At 34.2% G+C, this 19444-nt stretch overlaps 1 protein-coding gene across 1 annotated transcript in view; it reads right to left on the reverse strand.

Annotated features, from left to right (window-relative positions):
• Positions 1-16161, reverse strand: part of LOC109840735 (folylpolyglutamate synthase-like) — a 19153-nt gene extending 2992 nt beyond the window's left edge. Inside the window, exons 1-11 of the mRNA XM_020409480.1 lie at positions 15832-16161; positions 12222-12287; positions 11563-11672; positions 9833-9893; positions 7822-7905; positions 6933-6989; positions 5760-5820; positions 3096-3142; positions 2865-2942; positions 2555-2710; positions 1-72 (exon numbers count right to left, since the gene is read on the reverse strand). The exon at positions 1-72 is cut by the window's left edge and continues 195 nt beyond it. Of these exons, the coding sequence (XP_020265069.1) occupies positions 1-72; positions 2555-2710; positions 2865-2942; positions 3096-3142; positions 5760-5820; positions 6933-6989; positions 7822-7905; positions 9833-9893; positions 11563-11672; positions 12222-12287; positions 15832-15921 (882 nt within the window). The 5' untranslated portion in view covers positions 15922-16161. The remainder of the gene's footprint in view (positions 73-2554; positions 2711-2864; positions 2943-3095; positions 3143-5759; positions 5821-6932; positions 6990-7821; positions 7906-9832; positions 9894-11562; positions 11673-12221; positions 12288-15831) is intronic.

Below are 19444 nucleotides of genomic sequence, written 5' to 3' on the forward strand. Positions count from 1 at the left end.
AGCCCGTCCACGAAGAGTAGCAATGGAAAGGCCTCTTAGAAAAGCACTGGGTAGACCTGCTTCCACACTACCCTAAATATTAAGTTTAATTGTCAGGAACTCTTGTATTAGGAGGATTGCTTTAAAAATCCATCAGCCTAAGAATACAAGAGTTGTGCAAATTGTAGTATGAAAAGTTAATTACCCTTCAGCATGCAAAATATTTTCTGACAAAATGTACAGAAGAAATGAGAAACTCTTGGTAAAAGAAGTGCTAAATGATCTATTCATACATGAAAAGAAACAGGATGTCATAGTTCACATCGCATGAATATAAAAACAAAACAAGATGTAAGGAATTCCATATAGGGATTCTTGATGATTTTATGAACTGAAAAAAGCAGCTTCATATCTCGGTTAATTTTGGTAATCATGAATGAATCTGTATAAGTCATTATTCTCTAGGAAGAAAAGGTTTCATCTGACAGCCAGGCTTAACAAATAAAGTTGAAGCATATGCTATACATGATGATATAAAACTGAATTGAAAGTTCCCCATAAGATATTGGTCAATAAGAGTGAGTCCTGAAAACATGACCAGAATTAAGCTTCATGCTTCATTTAAAGGATAGTGGGAAGTGGTGCCTTCTACATAATTGTCATGTCAGTTTGTTTGAATAGCATGACCTATTTAACAGGTAGCTTTCTTCTATCTAGTACATTATGGTCTACCTCATTGAATTTAATGGGGGAAAGAAAGCTTGCTATGCGGACACTAAAACATCCCAGTTAAAAATGTGACAATACTCTCTAAGATGGATGGCTTGCAAGTGTCTGCCACTTGGCAACAAAGATAACTGATCTGAAGTAGGAATCTCTCAAAACTTATCTACATGGAACTTCAGTAGTAAAATATATTTTCATGTATCACTAGTTACAGCTAAAAATGATTAATCATTAGCTTAATGATATTTCAAGCCAATTTGTGAAAGGATCATAGATGAGTAAAAAGAGTGAAAGTGACACTCTTTTCGGCTGATAATTTGTCCTATCTAACCTGTCGAGAATATTAAGAGGTATGGTTAGGGGAGACAAGTTGATAGTTATATTTTTTATTATATAACCTGCAATGACAAACTTAAAGAAGAGCTACAAAAAATTCGGTTCCCCTTTGCCACAACTCCTCCCATAGCTTGTCCTTGTCATTCTTTCTTCCGTTCTTTGTACTCTGTTTTCACATTTACCACCACAATATTTGTCTATTTTGCTTTTGTCAATAAAAACCTGAGAAGATCGACTCTTAAGGATATAATGTCACATCTGATATTTGCAGACACACAAAGTGTCAGATACGTGTGGGCTCCATTTGTAACATGAGTGAGTCAAGTAGCGACAACATAGGTTGTGTAGTCTTAAACAGATACTGCATATGTATACTGCATATGTAAATGTAGGTTTAGCAGAGAAATCTATGAGCATGACCTATTTGATAATTTTCAGATCTATGATCTAACTTACACACAATGAAGAATAAGAAATAAGATCGATTTCACATATGGAGCACATGTTTCCAAGTCGCAAAACAGGCAAACCATACGTATAAGCTACAAACAACTCAAAAGGCCCAATTCGTAAAAAAATATCCGAAAAAGAAAATAACATATAGACCTGCAGCCAAACATGGTACAACATTTGAGCAGTGGTCAATTCTGCAAGTGTAATGACATGTTAATTAACCAGCACAGAGGACAAACACTCTTCCTTGTTTGTGCTTCTGATTCAAAACTTATTGAGTTGCCAAGTATAGTTCATAACAAATGACATAAGAAGACATGTGAATCCTGATACTCTTGCTGGACCCACAAATCAGACATACTTCCAATGAAACGGAAGATAAGCTTTAATAGGATCCATTTATACTTGACGTGACCCATATCCCATATTGGCCACTAATAGTGGATTAACTACATCAAGTTTTTCTATTCCATTATCATCCTCATTATATCAATCTAACACCTCTAAAGTTCTTATTCAGCGAACAATGTAACTGAATAGAAAAATTGGATGTAGTTTCTCATACTATATGACGAAACATAGCAAAACAACTATGTGCTACACCCTAACATACTAGAAAACTGCACACAATTTGGTGTAATGACTCCAAAAATTGTGGACTTAATGCAGCCCTGAATTTACCCTGCATCAACAGTGAAACTTTTAGGCAGGTTAGTAGTCCAAATGTATTGGGCTACACCTATTCACACAAAAAGGTAGGAATCATCCTCCCTAAGGTAAGACTGTTACTAAATGATAAGCTTTAGTTACCTAACAAATTGGTTTTTTTATTTAGTAATGAAATATCATTAATTTTAAGTGATAATAATTATTTCTATGTTTAAACATACATATTGAATACAAACAAAAGGTTAAAATCTGAGTGCCACTTGACGGAATTAGTATGTGAACATCTACCTACTTATTAACTTGCCAGGGGGAAATACCTTGATGTGTATGTGGATGCATACATGTGCATATAAATAATAGTCAAATGAACCAAACTTTTAAAAGTACTGACATTAGGAAGATAATTCTGATGACCAGTCCTTTGTAGCCAACTCTTGCATAGTTCAACAGCAAGCCCAGCATTTACAAACTGGTGATCTCCAGCTAATCCAAGATTTCCTGAATCAAGTGTTGCCAATGCGAGTGGTGATGCAACTTTCAACGGAATCTGTATTAGTCAATAAGGACAGATTACAAAAATGCTAAAAGTCAAGTGATCATTGGGAATTACTAAAACTATTAAGTGCCTTTTAAGAATTGTTCCCGTAATTTATAATATTGAAGGAGTAAAGACTAATTAAGTTAGGGGCACCTGAAATTACCATTAGTTCAGATGCTCTCTCCTGAAGAACATGCATTGCTTCTGAAAGTTGAGGCACAGTAAATGCAGGAACAGAGGGCTTCATGTTAAACAAAGAGATCAATGTACTTCAGAAAAAATTAAAGGTGAAGATTGCATTATTGAATAAAAAAGAAAACGGCAGGAACATACAATGATCCGCCAAAAAATACCCACTCTTGCCAGCGTTAACCAGCATGGTAATAAATGTTACCTTGAATATCCCAGCTTTTTCTGAAGCAATCTTTCCAATGGTATCCCCTATATACATGCATAAGTTTCAGTAAAATTTCAGATTATAATATGAATAAAAGTCTCTCAATCTTTCATGGTATATCTTTCAACAGGAAAAGAATAAACAACTGGAAATATGATGAGACAAAATCAAATGAAAGTAAAAAGAAAGGGAAAAGGGAAAAATGAAACACCCACCTATCCACACCAACATACAAGATTAACCATCTATAATCATCCTCTTTATCAAGATTCTAACTTGGCCACTATATCGACCAAAGCTTCAGATCAATCACATAATGCTAAAATAAAATGCCAGCTACAATGATGTCATGTCATAAAGTAAATTTAACTCTACACTTCCAAGTCAGCCTAGCAAGAGAGGAAATTGTGAAGACCACTGGTGACTGAACAGGAAAAGGATCTCATTTCTTTAATACAATCAACATAGTAGAAAAGGTAGCTCGTATGCACCATGAAACACATTGATATCAGGGTAAGCAGAATGTCTTAATCCAACTTTTAGCACTAAGTAAGAAATGAATATCAAGGAAGATCGTGGTTCACATGCTTAGATTCATCAGGTACACAAATTACTTTTGAGTGTGACATCTGCTGACAAGAGTTTTTAAGTATGACATACAAAATCTGAAGAAAAATCGGCATGAATGCCGTGAACAACTTTCATTTAGATTTACATAGGCGTGGACAGGTTTAACTCACTAATCAAGAATGTTACCAGTGGTAAACTGGTAATATGCAAGTTTGCATCATATGAAAAAAATGAAAATGAACAGATGTAGTCAGCTCCAACAGATTATTGGGGATTCAACCAAACTACATCATAGGAACACAAAGTTATGGGATTTCATACATGTTCAATCTAATGGAGTTTAAATTTCAAATTAGTATATTACCTGCTAATTTTGAGGAGTTGCGGATCGGATAGAGAAATCAAAAGGGACCTCTACACTGCATAGACCACTTTTGTCTTTGCCCATGTGTGGATCGAGTGGAGAGAAAGGAATAGAATCTTCACTGTCAAATTTAATCTTACATGTCTAATTGGTCATTATTGTTTCCAACTCCTCCTTTTTCTTTTTCTTTTCTTTTTTATTTGTTGAGAGGACACCATGAGGAAAAATGAACAAGTATAAAGAAATTCTTCAGGCTGTGACTCAGACGGGGGATCTTAGACTGTTTTTAAAGCCTGAATGAAGATATACCACCCCACCCCCACCCCCACCCCCACCTTTTTTTTCTGCATCATTTATGTGTTTTGATAATTTTTTGGGAATCCATTGCTTTGCGGCATGAAGTGGGTTGTAACTGCACATTAGCAGCCTATCTTGGTGAGTCACCTTGAAACTTCCTTGAAGGCAAAGAAACAAAAGCAGGAAAGAGTAACAGAAACGTAGCGACTAAAATCTGCACTAGTCAAAACAGAAAAATCAACTACGAAAATGTTAGTACTCTTCTCCATTTGGCTAATTCCATCTTTTAGACAATGAAAGTGCATAGACTATTACTGTTACATAAGAAGACAAGAAGAGTGTAAACTCTATTATACATATGCCAGAGGTAAACCTAGTCCTGTTTATCTGCAGAGAGAATAACAGATATCACACTGCCACATAACACTTAATATGGAGGATGTTCCTGTTAAGACTTAAATATTTATCCTCCATGGAGGATAAATCATTAACAAGTAGCTAAGTCTGAGTAATTCTGAAGTTAAAAAAAAAACTGTTAGTTCAGAGGTCCCATATGACACTAAAAATGGGGGTTTCTTATAAAGCTTATGTAAATCATTTTACTAAAATTAGTCAAGTTCCTTGAGGATCAAGAATGGTCCTTCAGTAGCAACATAACGATCTGCTAGTGTTAATACAGTAAATATAGATTTTTTAGCATTAAAACGGTCTCAAATGCACAACATTCTAGTTCATATTGACATTTTTAGGCATCTTAGATTACTTCATAACTAAACTTTGATTTACTTGAAGATACATTGACAATTTATTTGAATAAAAGTAGCATGTAATGGATACTCAAGAAATCTTGTCAACAACTATGCATTCCTCATATTTTATGTTTGATTCAGGCCATCCTAATTGCTTTTTCTATTTAAGATAATGGCATAATGCTAACTGTTTTACACCTTATACTTGTAAGTTATTTATGAAAAGAAATTTCATAATGCTAACTGTTTTACACCTTATACTTGTAAGTTATTTATGAAAAGAAATTTACCTCCAGGAAGAAAGATATTATACATACAAGGGATATGTAACTTGTAAGTTATTTATGAAAAGAAATTTACCTCCAGGAAGAAAGATATTATACATACAAGGGATATGTGTTAAAACTTTCACAAAGTAGATGGGCTACATTTACAAGGGCACCCATCAATGTGGATATGCGATTGATGAGAAATCAAAATTCTAAGAAGAGATGTGCATTCTGAATAAAAAAGCCGCCATATTGCATGGACTCAACATACAGGAACGAGGAAAATTCTAAAATAACACGGCATGCATGTATAATATGTGCACACAAAATGTGGCCTCATGATGGAAGTGTTTGTGCTACATTAAAGAGAACATAAAAGAGCATATGCATCCCTGGAACGAAGAGTGTGTACCTAATATTTCTGTATGATCCATCCCCAGAGAAGTAATGCCACAAACCACAGGCTCTTTTACCTGAATAATTTTATCATACTCCATGAGAACGGAAAATGTAGGAATAATAAGATTAGGATTCATATGCTACATATGTCTCAAATACAATAATCTTTGCTGCAAAAGAAGGTTGAACGTCAAAGTTTTAAGAGTTTAATCATCAACTATAAAGGGTGTTAAACATAAAAAGACTGTAACCAGGATCAGTAACTGAGGCCTTTGAAGGTTATAGTCAATTCAACTAGAATTTTTTTCTTCCGAGTCATTCCTCAGTGCACCTTTACATCCAGAAACAAGAAAAGACTTCTTTCTGCATCAACCCCCAAAACGTCCTTTAGTTTCTTATTCAATATCAAAGGTTAATATTTCCGTCCCACACCTCTCAGGCTGAGTAGAATAGAGAGTTCCAATAATCACCGTTTACTTCCTGACAGGTGAAGAACGAATCTAAACATCTGCATTCATCATCATTTGATTGTATCTCATGTATCTATTCCTTCTACCAAAGCTCTCTTCAACAAACCCCAGATCATCAAAAATTCCCCTAGCTTTCTCTAGGTTTGTCCACAGATGTTTGGGGTTTACTTGGATAAGTGAGGGAACTTACAAGGGGAGAAGTGATCTCTACTAAAGATGATCAAGATAGAGTGATACGGTAGGTGATCTTTAATGGATGCAGTTCTAAACAAGCATTTCAAGTGCAAAATATTACTGCATTCAAAATGGGCAAAAATCTGTGTATGGTGGTGTTCTAAACAAGCATTTCAAGTGCAAAATATTACTGCATTCAAAATGGGCAAAAATCTGTGTATGGTGGTGTCGATTCTTAGTGATTGGAGGCTGATTGGGCGTGCGGATGTGGCCGCGGCTTTGAGTGTGAATTGATTGATGGTTCATGAATGTTTATGGGTGATCATAGGGCCTTAGAGCTCGGGTTGAAACCAAGAATGCATCCCTTTCACCTCCACTCAGGTTCATGCCAGAGTGGTCAAAAACTCGACCTTTTTTAACTATGCATTAGTTCCTAAATAGGGTCAATGCACACTTATTCCCCAGGATATTCGCAGTTCTAGTTCATAAAAGAAAGAAATTCAAGTAGGCTAATTCACTATAGAAGTAAGATAGATACATACCACATTTGTCGAGTCTAACCTCCCACCAAGTCCAACTTCAATAATTGCAACATCAACCTATAATTGACCAAGTCGACACCCCTTAAAATTGAATACAATTTTGAAGACAAACAAGATAACAGTTAATCTGGATAAAAGATAATCATTAACAGTAATGGCAATAGCAACAAAGAATATTAATCAAGTAATTTCAAACCAACAACTTCTTGTTGACTCCTTGTTCTAGATTAATCATTCAACCACAAAATTTCTGTGCAATATTTTTGGCAGTTCCATTTAAGTCACAGTCAATGATGACAGAATACCTTCTATAGTTCCATAAAAAGCCACATACATGTCCTTAATGTGAATATGTGATTAATTCAATCTTAAAACTCTGAACTCCAGAATCAGTCATGACACAAGCATAAACTGGATATTTAGATTTGTATATATAACAATTCACTTTCATGCATCTATGCAGAAGTTGGGAATGGTGTGGTTTTTTGTCTGTCTAGGTAGATAACTCGCATTACTTACACCCATCATCTCCATACCTTGAATGTTGTACGTATGGTATCATTATCCATTTTTGACAAATTAAATAAACAAACAATTCCCACCTGTAAATTATCAGTGAAAATTTAAATCTCTACTTCAATGTTCCTGTCCAAAAACATCGTCCTTTCTATCTAATTCATCTTCAGCTAAAAACCACCCCCCAAGGTGGTGGTGAATCCCTGGCCAGGAAAACGTCCGAAAACAGGACCTTCATCAGAAGATTTATCCACCAATTTTTCTTGGTTTGATCATAGCATATTATATGTGCCAAAGTTTCTAGTATGCATTAATAAAGCAATGTCGATAATGCAACATTAGGTAAATAAACAGAAACATCCAAATAACAAACCTTTTCAGACAAGAATATCTTAAATGCTAAGAGAGTAAGGAACTGAAATAATGGAGGCATCGGCAAATCTGGTACAGCTTTTGCCTGCAAAAACAAACAGTAGACTAAATTAAATTAGCCTTTCTTCGAATATTGATCTAGGAAGGCACATTAAGATTTGAGATAACTTAAAAGAAAACTTTCCGCTATAATATGCAGGACACTTGCCCAAGCAAAAAATGGCATGTCTGACACACCTACAAACATCTGTTTTCATCTGTGTCCATCACTAAGAAACTTGTAACCTTCTATTTACTTTGAATGTTATACAAGATGGAGTAAGTTATCTCATTTTGATACAACTAATAGATTATAGATTATTTTAATAAAATTGGATTTTTTTCATGAATAACAACAAATATACAGCTGCTTCCAAATGTGGAATGTTTTCAGATAAAATACGCATATCTAGTCATATCATCATGTTTAAATTTTGAACAATTGTAGTGTCCAACATCCTATGGCTGTGACAGGGAACGACACTCATCTCCATGTGAACTAATCATAGCTTATACGTGAAAATGCACTATTACTATTATTAGATTATCCCAAAAGACAAAAACGTCAATGATTTACCCAACTGAGATACATAAAACTTGTCACGAAAATGTGTCAATACATGATCATGGGAATGAGTTTAGTGAGAGAAAACATTACATCTCGTACAGAAGCAACTACTACGTTTGGAAAATCATATGATTAAGAAATATTGAAAATAAAATGTATGTGTATGGTATCAATATCATGCACTGAACCAACCAGTGGTTTTAATCAAGCTTAAGACATTCAAATTGTGAAAACAGAGTAGATGATCAATAACTAGGTTTACTATCATAACTGAACAACAGAAATCAGTATTTGGTGCTTTATTTCCTGATTCAGAGCTTGTTATCATAATAAACTACTGCATGAGCCACAGGGAATGGAACAACACCATACCTAGAGAATATGGGGCTGTTTGGTTGGTTTCCTAAAAATCAAGAATAGGAAATTGGGTCATGGAAATCTCAAAAACATCAATTTTCTCCATTTCCATCCCTAAAACTCACCACAACATCTAATAAAATATTATTTTTATCTAACAACTCATCCACTTTATCCAATAAAATATCATTTTCATCCAACAACTCATCTCATATCATCTCCTAAAAATAAACCAAACACAAGAAATGGGTCACATCATTCAACTCATCTCATCTCATATTTAAAAATCATCTACATCATCCTATAATATAGTGACAACTCATCTCATCTCATTAACATTTCATTTCCACCCATTTCCTCAAAAAAAAAACAAGGAAATTGATTTTCTTAAGTGTGGGTCACATCATCCAATAATATACAAACAACTCATCTCATCTCATCTATTTTCTTATTTTTAAGAATGAACCAAACACAAGAAAGAAACTATTATAGGAAATAGGTTTCTTATAATACATTTCCTTTTTTTTTAACTAACCAAACAATCTCAAAACAAGTTTTCTTAAAAAAATCACTCACATCATCCAATAATATGGTGACAACTCATCTCATCTCATCTCCTATTCTTTGATTTCCTTCTTTTTTTAGCCAACCAAACAACCATAATACAAGATTTTCATATTCTTTGATTTCCTATTATTTGATTTCCCACTTTTTTTAGGCAAACAAACAGCCCCTATATTAAAATCTGTTACAGATGTGCATGCAGGAGGTCTCAAGTTCAGAACCACGTCACCTCCTTTGTCCAAAAGAAATGTCAATGGAAGGTAAATGTCTAACAGTGGGATAGACAACTAGTATAGTGAAATAAATATGATTCAATCTATTATTACCTTCTCCACATGAATATTTCCAGTGAAACAATTTAAAGAGGGGAAAAAACAACAACAATAAAGCCTTTATCCCAAAAAGTAAAGTACAAAGAGAAAAACTTATCTTAAAAATTATAACCAAAAATTTTCAGACTGAAAGCATAAGCATGAAAAAGCACCTTCAACTGGTTCCAACAATCCCAAAAGTAAAGTAGAAAGCTCTCCTCAGATATATCTATCCTGCAAAACAAAACAAAAAGATATATCTATCCTGCAAAAATTGTTAAATTTAAGAACATGAACAAAAAAAATAGCAGCAAACTCGCACACGCACATCCACATGTGTGTATGAGCATGTATATGTAATTTATGTATGTAATTATATATCAAACATATATATATATAGTATTACTTACTCATGCAGGTAGACAGAAAATGTCCCTTCCCATCCTTTACTAAATAAACAGATACTTATTTCTCACTGTAAGTATCATAAGGTCATTATCAAGTTCGTTGTAGAATTTCAAAATCTATAAGGTATCTTGCCTAAGGGCTAAGGGGATAACGTAAGGGGTGCAAAAAGGGGAGGCCAAAGGTTCCAGAACTGTTGAACTGTTATAATTTGATTTCTTTCCCCAAATTTGCCCTCATAAAGTAATACTGAATACTTAGAACTAGCATCTTCGACGCAATAAAAATAGTTTATATCATGTCAAGTTATTTCAAAACAAACTTGTCGCACATATGACATACACTTGAACTTTCCAATTCTCTTCTTTCCCCAGTGTTTCTAATTTCTAGCACTTCTACACCAGATTAGCAAAAACTGCAACCCAAAGTTCATCAGTAGTTCATAAAGTTCTGTATCTTCAGCTGGTTACAATGCCAAAACCTGCAGGCGATTCTTCTGAAGTTATCCCCAATAACTTCTTGACTAATAGTATGTGTCTAGCTGTATAGCATTACAAGGCATGCAATGTAAAGCTTTGTAGATCATGCCAAGCACACAGTTTTCTCATCCTTCAAAACTCATGATGAAGATGTCAAAGTTGCAAGTTTCCATATGATGGATGGATGTTGCTACAATGCTATTACAACATGTAAAGTTAATCAATCATCTTCTCAATGCTCAAAGCCTCAGGCCGTAGGTCAACTGAAATCCTAAACACAGGATAGGTTTATAAATTCTTCGGCATCAATAATATCATCTCCAAATTACTCTCACTTAGACACTTTCTTCGCCCATAAAACATAACAGAAGACCAGGTGCACCTGGCTCACAATACTCAGTCAATAGATCGGACAACAGGATGTCTACAGTCTACTCTCCAAATCATTAATCAATACCAACCAACGTCAGGTCCATGCTTGCCAGTAAATAAGCAATTATTTTGTTCAAAACCTCACTTGACTGACATGGAAGCATTAACCTGTTTATCAGGAATAACTACTCCCCAATGGGAACTAATACATACTATTCTCCTAGTACTTCACCGTAGATTCATGAGATTTAAAAGAAGAAATCTCATGCAAAAAAATATGTCAAATAGATAACCTCTAATTGTGAAGGCCAGTATCAACTTCCTTTACAATTAATAAACTGACTGCTACTAAGTTACTCAGAGTAATCATGCAAAAAAATGTCCAATAGATAACCTCTAATTGTGAAGGCCAGTATCAACTTCCTTTACAATTAATAAACTGACTGCTACTAAGTTACTCAGAGTAATCACTGTAAGCTGGAGCAGAATGCTCCCTGGAAGAAAGAAACCAAAAATTTACAGGATGGCACTCGCCTAAAAACATATAACACTGTATCATTGTAACATTTGCAACATTTGAAAAAAAGAGCAGCTGATTAATGTGCATGATTAACATCTTTAAAAGGAAATCACAACTGTGTACTAACCCATTAATACGATATCTTTCCCTCACATCTATCAGGTGCGGAGATGTGAATAGTCCAGTTCGAAAACCACACTCCCTTAAGATCGCCTCCGAAAATGTGCATGTTGAACCCTGAAAGGTCATTTCTGTAAGAACAATAGTAGATCACCTTCAAAATCTCAGATCATGATCAATTCATTCAAGTAACAAACAGAAGGAAAGTGAAACTCCAAGGAATCTTCAAAAGTTACCAAAATATAAATGCTGCAAGTGGTATCTAATTATGTTAGAGTGCAAAGAATGTAGTTTTCTTTTTTTTTAAATTTTAGATCAAGCTCCAGCCAAATGCTACCACCATTACTCCTTTGAAAACTGCTTTGCACATATTCAGATATTCGAGCATGATATCCACCTTATGGGAAGGCGACAACAGCATGTGAAATGTTACAAACCTTACTATAATAATCATTTATCTATAGGTCATTAACTTCAAATATACAGTTTAGCAATAGAGGTTAACTTAAGAAGAAAATGAAGGTAGTATTTTAGTTTACATCATAGTTAAGAGAGGAGCAAAATAACTGAGCATCAGTTCTTTCTCCGTCATCAAACAGATTAGAAACTGTCATAAATTATATCCCAAAAAAAGTCACATAAGAAATATGTATACTCTATTATTACCTTTCCTTTAGTTCCAGCTACATGTATAATCCGAAGAGAAGATAAACCCTCCTTCAAGCCCAGCACCTGTTACAATAAGTGCTAAGCAACTTCAGGCATCAATCTTAAAGGAGGCGACTAAATAATTTAATCATAAAAAGGAAATTCGATATCACACAACATAATGAACGCAGCTTCTCTTTCTAAATAATAGCACATATTTTCATGGAAAAGAATATATGAGGTAAAAATGAAGCATGAAACTTGCAGCCGAAACAAAACCAGTTCACATATTTTCAAAATGTTGAGCACATCAGTTCATCACTAGCATATTAGATGAAATTATGAAATGTCAAGCAAGCTTGTGCATAGTACAATAAAATTACATGCTTAAAGATGTTGAGGTTCAATGATCATATTCCATTTAAAAGGATGAGTTCGGGAAAAACTTTCCATGGTCAATATTACCCTTCACTGATTCGGATTTTTCGTTTAAATCTTAATTTATCCTTATTCTACTTATATCGTATATTAATCCCAAGTGATCTACCTATAGCTCAACAATTAAAAAAAAGATTAATAATATATGAGAAATACTATTTTGAACATTTTATTTAAATCCTAATCTATCCTAATACTAAAGATGTCCTATATTAATCCAATTTGAACTACTTATAGCTCAACGATTTAAAAAAAATCAGATTTAGAAATCATACATAGCTAACGTATTATAATACATGAAATATTTCAAAAATAAAATTTTAAAAATTGTACAAAATACTCAAAAGTTTAAAATTATACAAAACACCATGACTTTTCAAAACTAAGACAACAAACATGGATCCTGAAATTAACAATAGTCCCTGAAGAATTTTAAATTTGCAATTAACACCCTTAACATTTCAAAAATTGTAGAAACAATCTCAAAAGTTTAAATTACAAAAAAACACCCTAAAATTCTAAAAATTTAAATCTTGCAAATAACATAGATGAATTCAACGGATTACCATCAAGCACTTGAAAGTTTAAAATTTGTAAAAAAAACTTGAAAGCTATAAAAAAATGTAAAAACTCCCTTAAAAGTTAAAAATCGCAAAAAACCCTAAAATTTCAAAACTTATAACCTGTATACATCAAATCTAGAAATTATTAGCAAACTACTGAAAATTTAAATTTTGCAAAAAACAACAAAATTTTTAATAATTGCAAACACACCTTCAAAATTTCCGAGTTGTAAGAAATATCCTAACATTTGAAAATTTATCACAAATACACAAAACATGGACATTACAAACCAAACTTAAATTTTAAAAATTTCAAAATACCTACCAAAGTTTCAAAATTCGCAAAACACACCCTCAAATTTTCAAAATCATAAAAAAGGCTGAAATTTATAAACTTAGAAAAGAAAAGAGTAATTTTTTGATATTCTTTCATTAAGATATATAAATTTAACTTTTAATTTAAAATTTACTATCCCTTTTCAACATCTAAAAATAGGCTAAGTTAATGCTGGTAAAAGTATAGCAAAAACAATAGATTAAAAATATGCAGTTAAGAAATAAAAATTTAAAAATATATAATATATTAAAAATTAACCTCACTGTATAAATTAAAAAAACTACATATAATTTTACTAATAACATTACTTGATAGAAGACTAAATTACATCAAACTGACAAAAAACTATAATACAATAGCTTAGCATTAATTGATTATAATATATAAACATTGATCTACGATGTTAATAATATTTAACGGATAAAAAAATAAAAGAAGTTATGTATGGAGAAACTATCATAAAGTTCAGAAATATCCTTCCAAAGAATCAAATTGTTTTTATTTCAAATGTAGAAGTGTAGGAAATAAACCCAGAATTTAAAAACGTTCATGAATCACTTGAATTGACATACTAACATTATAATCTAAGGCAAATTGATAATAAAAATACAGTTGTTTAGTTTAGATCCTCATGGAAAATGACACAAATAAAACAAAGATAACATCGTTTGATGTAGCAAATATTCTTATTGGATGCATAACAGAAGAATTCATTGCAAAGTAAAAAAAACATAACACCTAACCTTATTTAAGTAATAAATTAGAAACATACAAATTTTATATATGACATTCATCTTTATTCTCATTAAAATAGAAAAAAAATCAAAATTTTATTTCTAGAAGTTTGTGTTGATGGAAAATGCATGCACTTCTTTGTGAAGTAAGACGACAAGACAAAAGATGAACGAGCCTAAAAAAGATAACAGCACAAGAAATCCACCTCTAGCCTAATGTCACAATCGATGAAGACACTACTATATAATTGCACAAAAAAAGACAAAGGTTGAGAATGATTGATCTCGACTCAATAAAAAAATAAAATAGAAGAAATAAAAGATATATTTTCTGAATATTGTATAGAATAGTTTATTTTTTGAGTAAAATTAGAAATCTTTATAAGAGATTTTCATAAACTATTTTTAGTACTTTATATGCTTATGTGGATGCTTTTATCATATAATAGTATACTAGAGTTAGCATTAATCTTTAGTTTATGATTTTTTATGAAGTCTATAAATGATTCGGAACAACTTCATATTCTCTTTAGTTTTGTTCTAGCCCACTTTTAATCAATCATCTTGGCTTATTGACTTTAATTATTCGTCTTGCTATTATAGTGTTATTTTTCAACTATTTTTCACTTTAGCAACACTATGCTTTCTCAAGTCAAGCTTGGTTTTATATCGATCCAAATAATATGAAAATTTTAAATTGCCTTTGGATTACATTTGTTTCCTGTCAATTCAATTATCAACAAGAAAGTTTGTATTCGGTGTAGTCCATTCAAACAAACATCAAAAAATAAATAATCACAATCCTAAAGTTCAAAGACATAAGTGAGCAAAAGCTATTCAAGTGAAACCAAGAAATAAATTTTAATGAGGAAATAAATTAAAACTACTTAATCATCGTATTTTACCACGTGCATGGCATGTGCATAAAACCTAGTAGCATCATATTCTCAAGTTATGATCATCATATTTTACATCTAAAAGTGGATCTAAAGTTTTAGGTTTTTTTTCTTGGAAACCACCTTAAAAATAGGGTCATTTTACAGGAACCACTTTAAATTTCAATTTATACGTAAACCATCTTTAAAGTGGGTTTTTTGTTCCAATCAAACACCTCCTAGCTAAACCTTCACTAGAAAACCAAAACTAACCTCAAAAATTACATGTTTAAAGTACATGACTTGTATCCTAACTAGACCTAAACATTAACAAAGCGAGTCAAGTGTTTTGAGTGTGAATTTTTATGGGTATTTTTGGGGTTTTAGTGAAAATTTTGACCAGAAGGTGGTTGATTGGAATAAAACCCCACTTTAAAGGTGGTTTACGTATAAATTTAAAATGAAAGGTGGTTCCTGTAAAATGACACTATTTTAAGGCGGTTTCTAGGGGGGAAACCCCCCCAAAGTTTTATGCACGTCTCTAACTTCCAATATCTAGCATAAATTTAAAGCAAACAGCATCAAATTCTCAAGCTAAGATCATCAAAATTGGCCTTGGATCCATATAACAAGCACTCATAACATCCCATCACTGACTTTTGACACTGAGATTGCAATCACCTCGAGATACTTGAACATCTGATCGAACTTGCTCCCGCGGCTCGACCCATCCCCTTGCGCCCGGATGATGAGAGACGACAGCGCCTCCATGGCCGCTATCGTACGAACGAGCGACAGCGACGGTTGACGATCCATCGACGACGGGCCCACTGGTCGACATTTTTGCCCTAGTTGGAGGAAGTTTAGGGGTCGAGAGAGCTGGAGGGGGGAAAGGGGGGCTTTTAGGGCTTATTAATATTATGGGTTTTGTGGCGATGAAAGGGATGAGGAAATTTCGGTGGCTGGAGAAGAGAGTGGGTTGGTGGTGGATTAATTTACTCATCACCCATTTCCCGTAGCTGGATTTGATTTTTAACGGACAAATTTTCAAAACCAACCCCTTTCACTATTTAATTGCAAAAAACGACCGTTTTTTAACTTATTTAGAAAAACCGACCTGGTTTCAGCGCTGTCGCTGAAACCAGGTCGGTTTTTCAAAAAAAAAATTACGAAACTTCACGGGAGTTGAACTCCCGTAAAGTTTAGCATACTTTTAAACTTCACAGAAGTTCAACTCCCGTGAAGTTTAATTTCTTCAAAAAACTTCACGGGAGTTGAACTCCCGTGAAGTTTGTTGGAGGGTTTAAAACTCCACGGGAGTTCAACTCCCGTGGAGTTACAGGCCAAATTTCCCAGAGAATCGCTCTCTGGGAAATTTAGACTGCAACTTCACGGGAGTTCATGCAACTTCATGGGAGTTGAACTCCCGTGAAGTTGCAGGTTTTACAAATCATGCACAGGCTGCTGTGCATGTTTTGTATACATCTACCTATTTTGTATAAATCTACCTATTTAACTCATATATACAACTATTTACCTGTTAACAACAATTACTACAATATATATATGATTTAAACACGCACGAATCAAACAATACTAAAAAAGATCACATATCGAGCTATAATTAATCCACAAAAGTATAGTATTTGAAAATTCATACAAGTAATTTTAACAAAATAAGTTCAAATACAAACCAATATAGCTCCTCTCCTTCCTCTCCCTCTCTTCCCCCTCCCCCTCGCTCTTCCCCGCCCCTCACGCTGATGAGCCTCGACTATCTGAGTATCCATCTGTGTATGAGGCTGAGAAGTGCCGGCTCCATCAGCATGCGAAGTGTCGGTTCCATTAGGCGTCATCGTCATGTGGCCGTCGGCGCCGAGTGTACGTCTGCCCAAATGATCGAGACCTGTCCTCACAGCCTGCGAACTCGTCGACGTGAGTCTTATGAAATACCTACGCTATGGTCTTCTTGATCCTGCTGAGGAGTCCTAACGCCACCTGATCCTGAATCTCAGGCGCGGTCGCATCAATATCAGCCTCAATACTATCAAAAGCACGGACCTGGGAGGTAAACAATTTATTAAGTACCAACTTAAGAAAAAATATATTATAATTTAGCTTAGAAACTTACGTAATCTCTCTCGTTCATCCCACTAGGGATGTAACTATCTGTCGGTGGTCGTGGCATGTGTCCAGCTAATAGCTGTGGGTCACGTGTGATCCATCTACGTGTGATACCCCAATACCAACCCATATACGCGGTATAGTCAATAGCTATGGGCCTCGTATCCTAGATGAAATCCCACCTGTGAGCCCACCTGTCTATGTAGGCCGCACGGACTACGGCCTAGTCGGTATGGTGCGAAGTAGGTCATCGCCGACAATTGATCTGCTCGACAGGATCTGGCACATCCTGAGAGAGTGTAAACTGTCGTAGCACACAGTCAGGGACATGCATCTCCACGATCTCCTAACAAATCAATGGAGCTCTGGCTCTCCACAAGTCGGGACTATCTCGGCAGATGGGTGCAAGAGAATGCATATCGAGATCCGGCAGTGTATATGGTCTCCACTTGAACTGAAATAAAATAAAACATTTATCAGTATCAACAACAAAACTATAATATTCGTAACGACTTGAGATTTATATTTACCTGTTCGTGTTGGAGGCCATCAAGCTCATTTCGGTAAAACTCACGATGGCGCGTCGCTGATCGGTACTTAGCGTACCGCACGTTATACCTATATGCAGAATAGAAAATATATAAGTACAAATTCAGTGCGAATAAATTTTGTGTGTACAATTATACATGTACGCCAAAGGAAACTGCCCCTGTAGGTCACGGTGCACAAGTAAAGTAGGGCGTCCAATATGAATGCGCTCCCATGACCAAATCTGTATCAATGTGCAGCATCCCTTGAATTCTTTATTCTGCATCAGGGATACTCTACCCAGTTCTCGATACAAGTATGCCAACACCGCACTGCCCCACGACCGTGCGCCGCATACATCAAAATCCTCCAGCAACGGCAGCCATCGTGCATGTACAAGAGTCTTGCTCGCATCAGGAAAAAGCATGCACCATATCATGTGCAATATGTACGCACGAGCATGGAACTAAAGCGTCTCCATACTGACATCCTCTGGTATGTCGCCTTGAAATGTCTGACTGTTTGTTGGAAATTTGCAGTAAAAAGATAATGAAAGAAAAATTGACTTGTATTCCTCTTAAAATCAATTACAATTTAGATTCCGATTACAAAAGAGAGGAGAATGAATTTGATTCTCCCCTTTGTTTAAAACTGGGTTCTTCACGGTGACGATGGAGTGCCTCCCTCGAATGCTCGCGTCGAGTTTGCTCTCCGTTGACGATCTGCACGTCTTGATTCACTGGAACGATGTCTTCTCCTCACGATTTGACGTTGTGGAGAACTTGCGTGGCAAGTTTTAGAACTCTGAACGAGTTGATAACTCTTAACGAGTTTTAACTCTTGAAAAAGAGTTGATTTAAACCGAAAATCAGTTAATAGCCAAGGATGAGGAAGCTCCTGTTGCCGAACGTTGAAGATGATCTTCCTTGAAGGATGATGCCGATCTTCTCCGAAGTTCGCCCAATGATCTCCCCTGTTGCTGCCAATTCTCAGCTCCAAAAAGCCAGCCTTTGTAATGACCGTAAAATTTTGATATTAGTTAAAATAAATTTTTGATATTTTAAAATATTTAATTATGATTTTTAAAAGAGTATTTGTATTTTTCTCGATTTTCTAGAATTTTCTATGATTTAAAGTCTAAGTTTTATATTTATTTAAATGATTTAAAAATTTATAAATTTATTTAGTGCAGTAAATTTTTTTGGAATTTATCCGTTGTGTTACCGATACTGTTACGTATCATTTTGAATAATACGTGGTATTATTATTATTATTACGTATATTTTTGTATAATACGTTGTATTATTAATTACGTTATTATTTGTGTAAATTATTGTATTATGCGTCTATCCAGCTGTACGTATTAGCATAACTGCGTACGTTTTTTATTCGCTGTAGACCAATTTGCTCACATAATTATTTGGTTTAAATTGCTAAGTAAATATAGTTTATTATTAATGTATTCCGATTATAATGTACAATACTGGTATATTTTTCGACCAGTTTCATACTCAAACTGTGTCTTTAGCTCTCAAATGCAACGCTTTTTATTTGTAGATAATTATTATGTAATTTTGTTAATTTTTAATACCCGAAATTATTTATTTTAATTATTTTCGTTTTAAATACCTGCACCCATTTT

Source organism: Asparagus officinalis, chromosome 5 (assembly GCF_001876935.1).
Source record: "Asparagus officinalis chromosome 5, Aspof.V1, whole genome shotgun sequence".
In the NCBI taxonomy this organism is placed as follows: Eukaryota; Viridiplantae; Streptophyta; class Magnoliopsida; order Asparagales; family Asparagaceae; genus Asparagus; species Asparagus officinalis.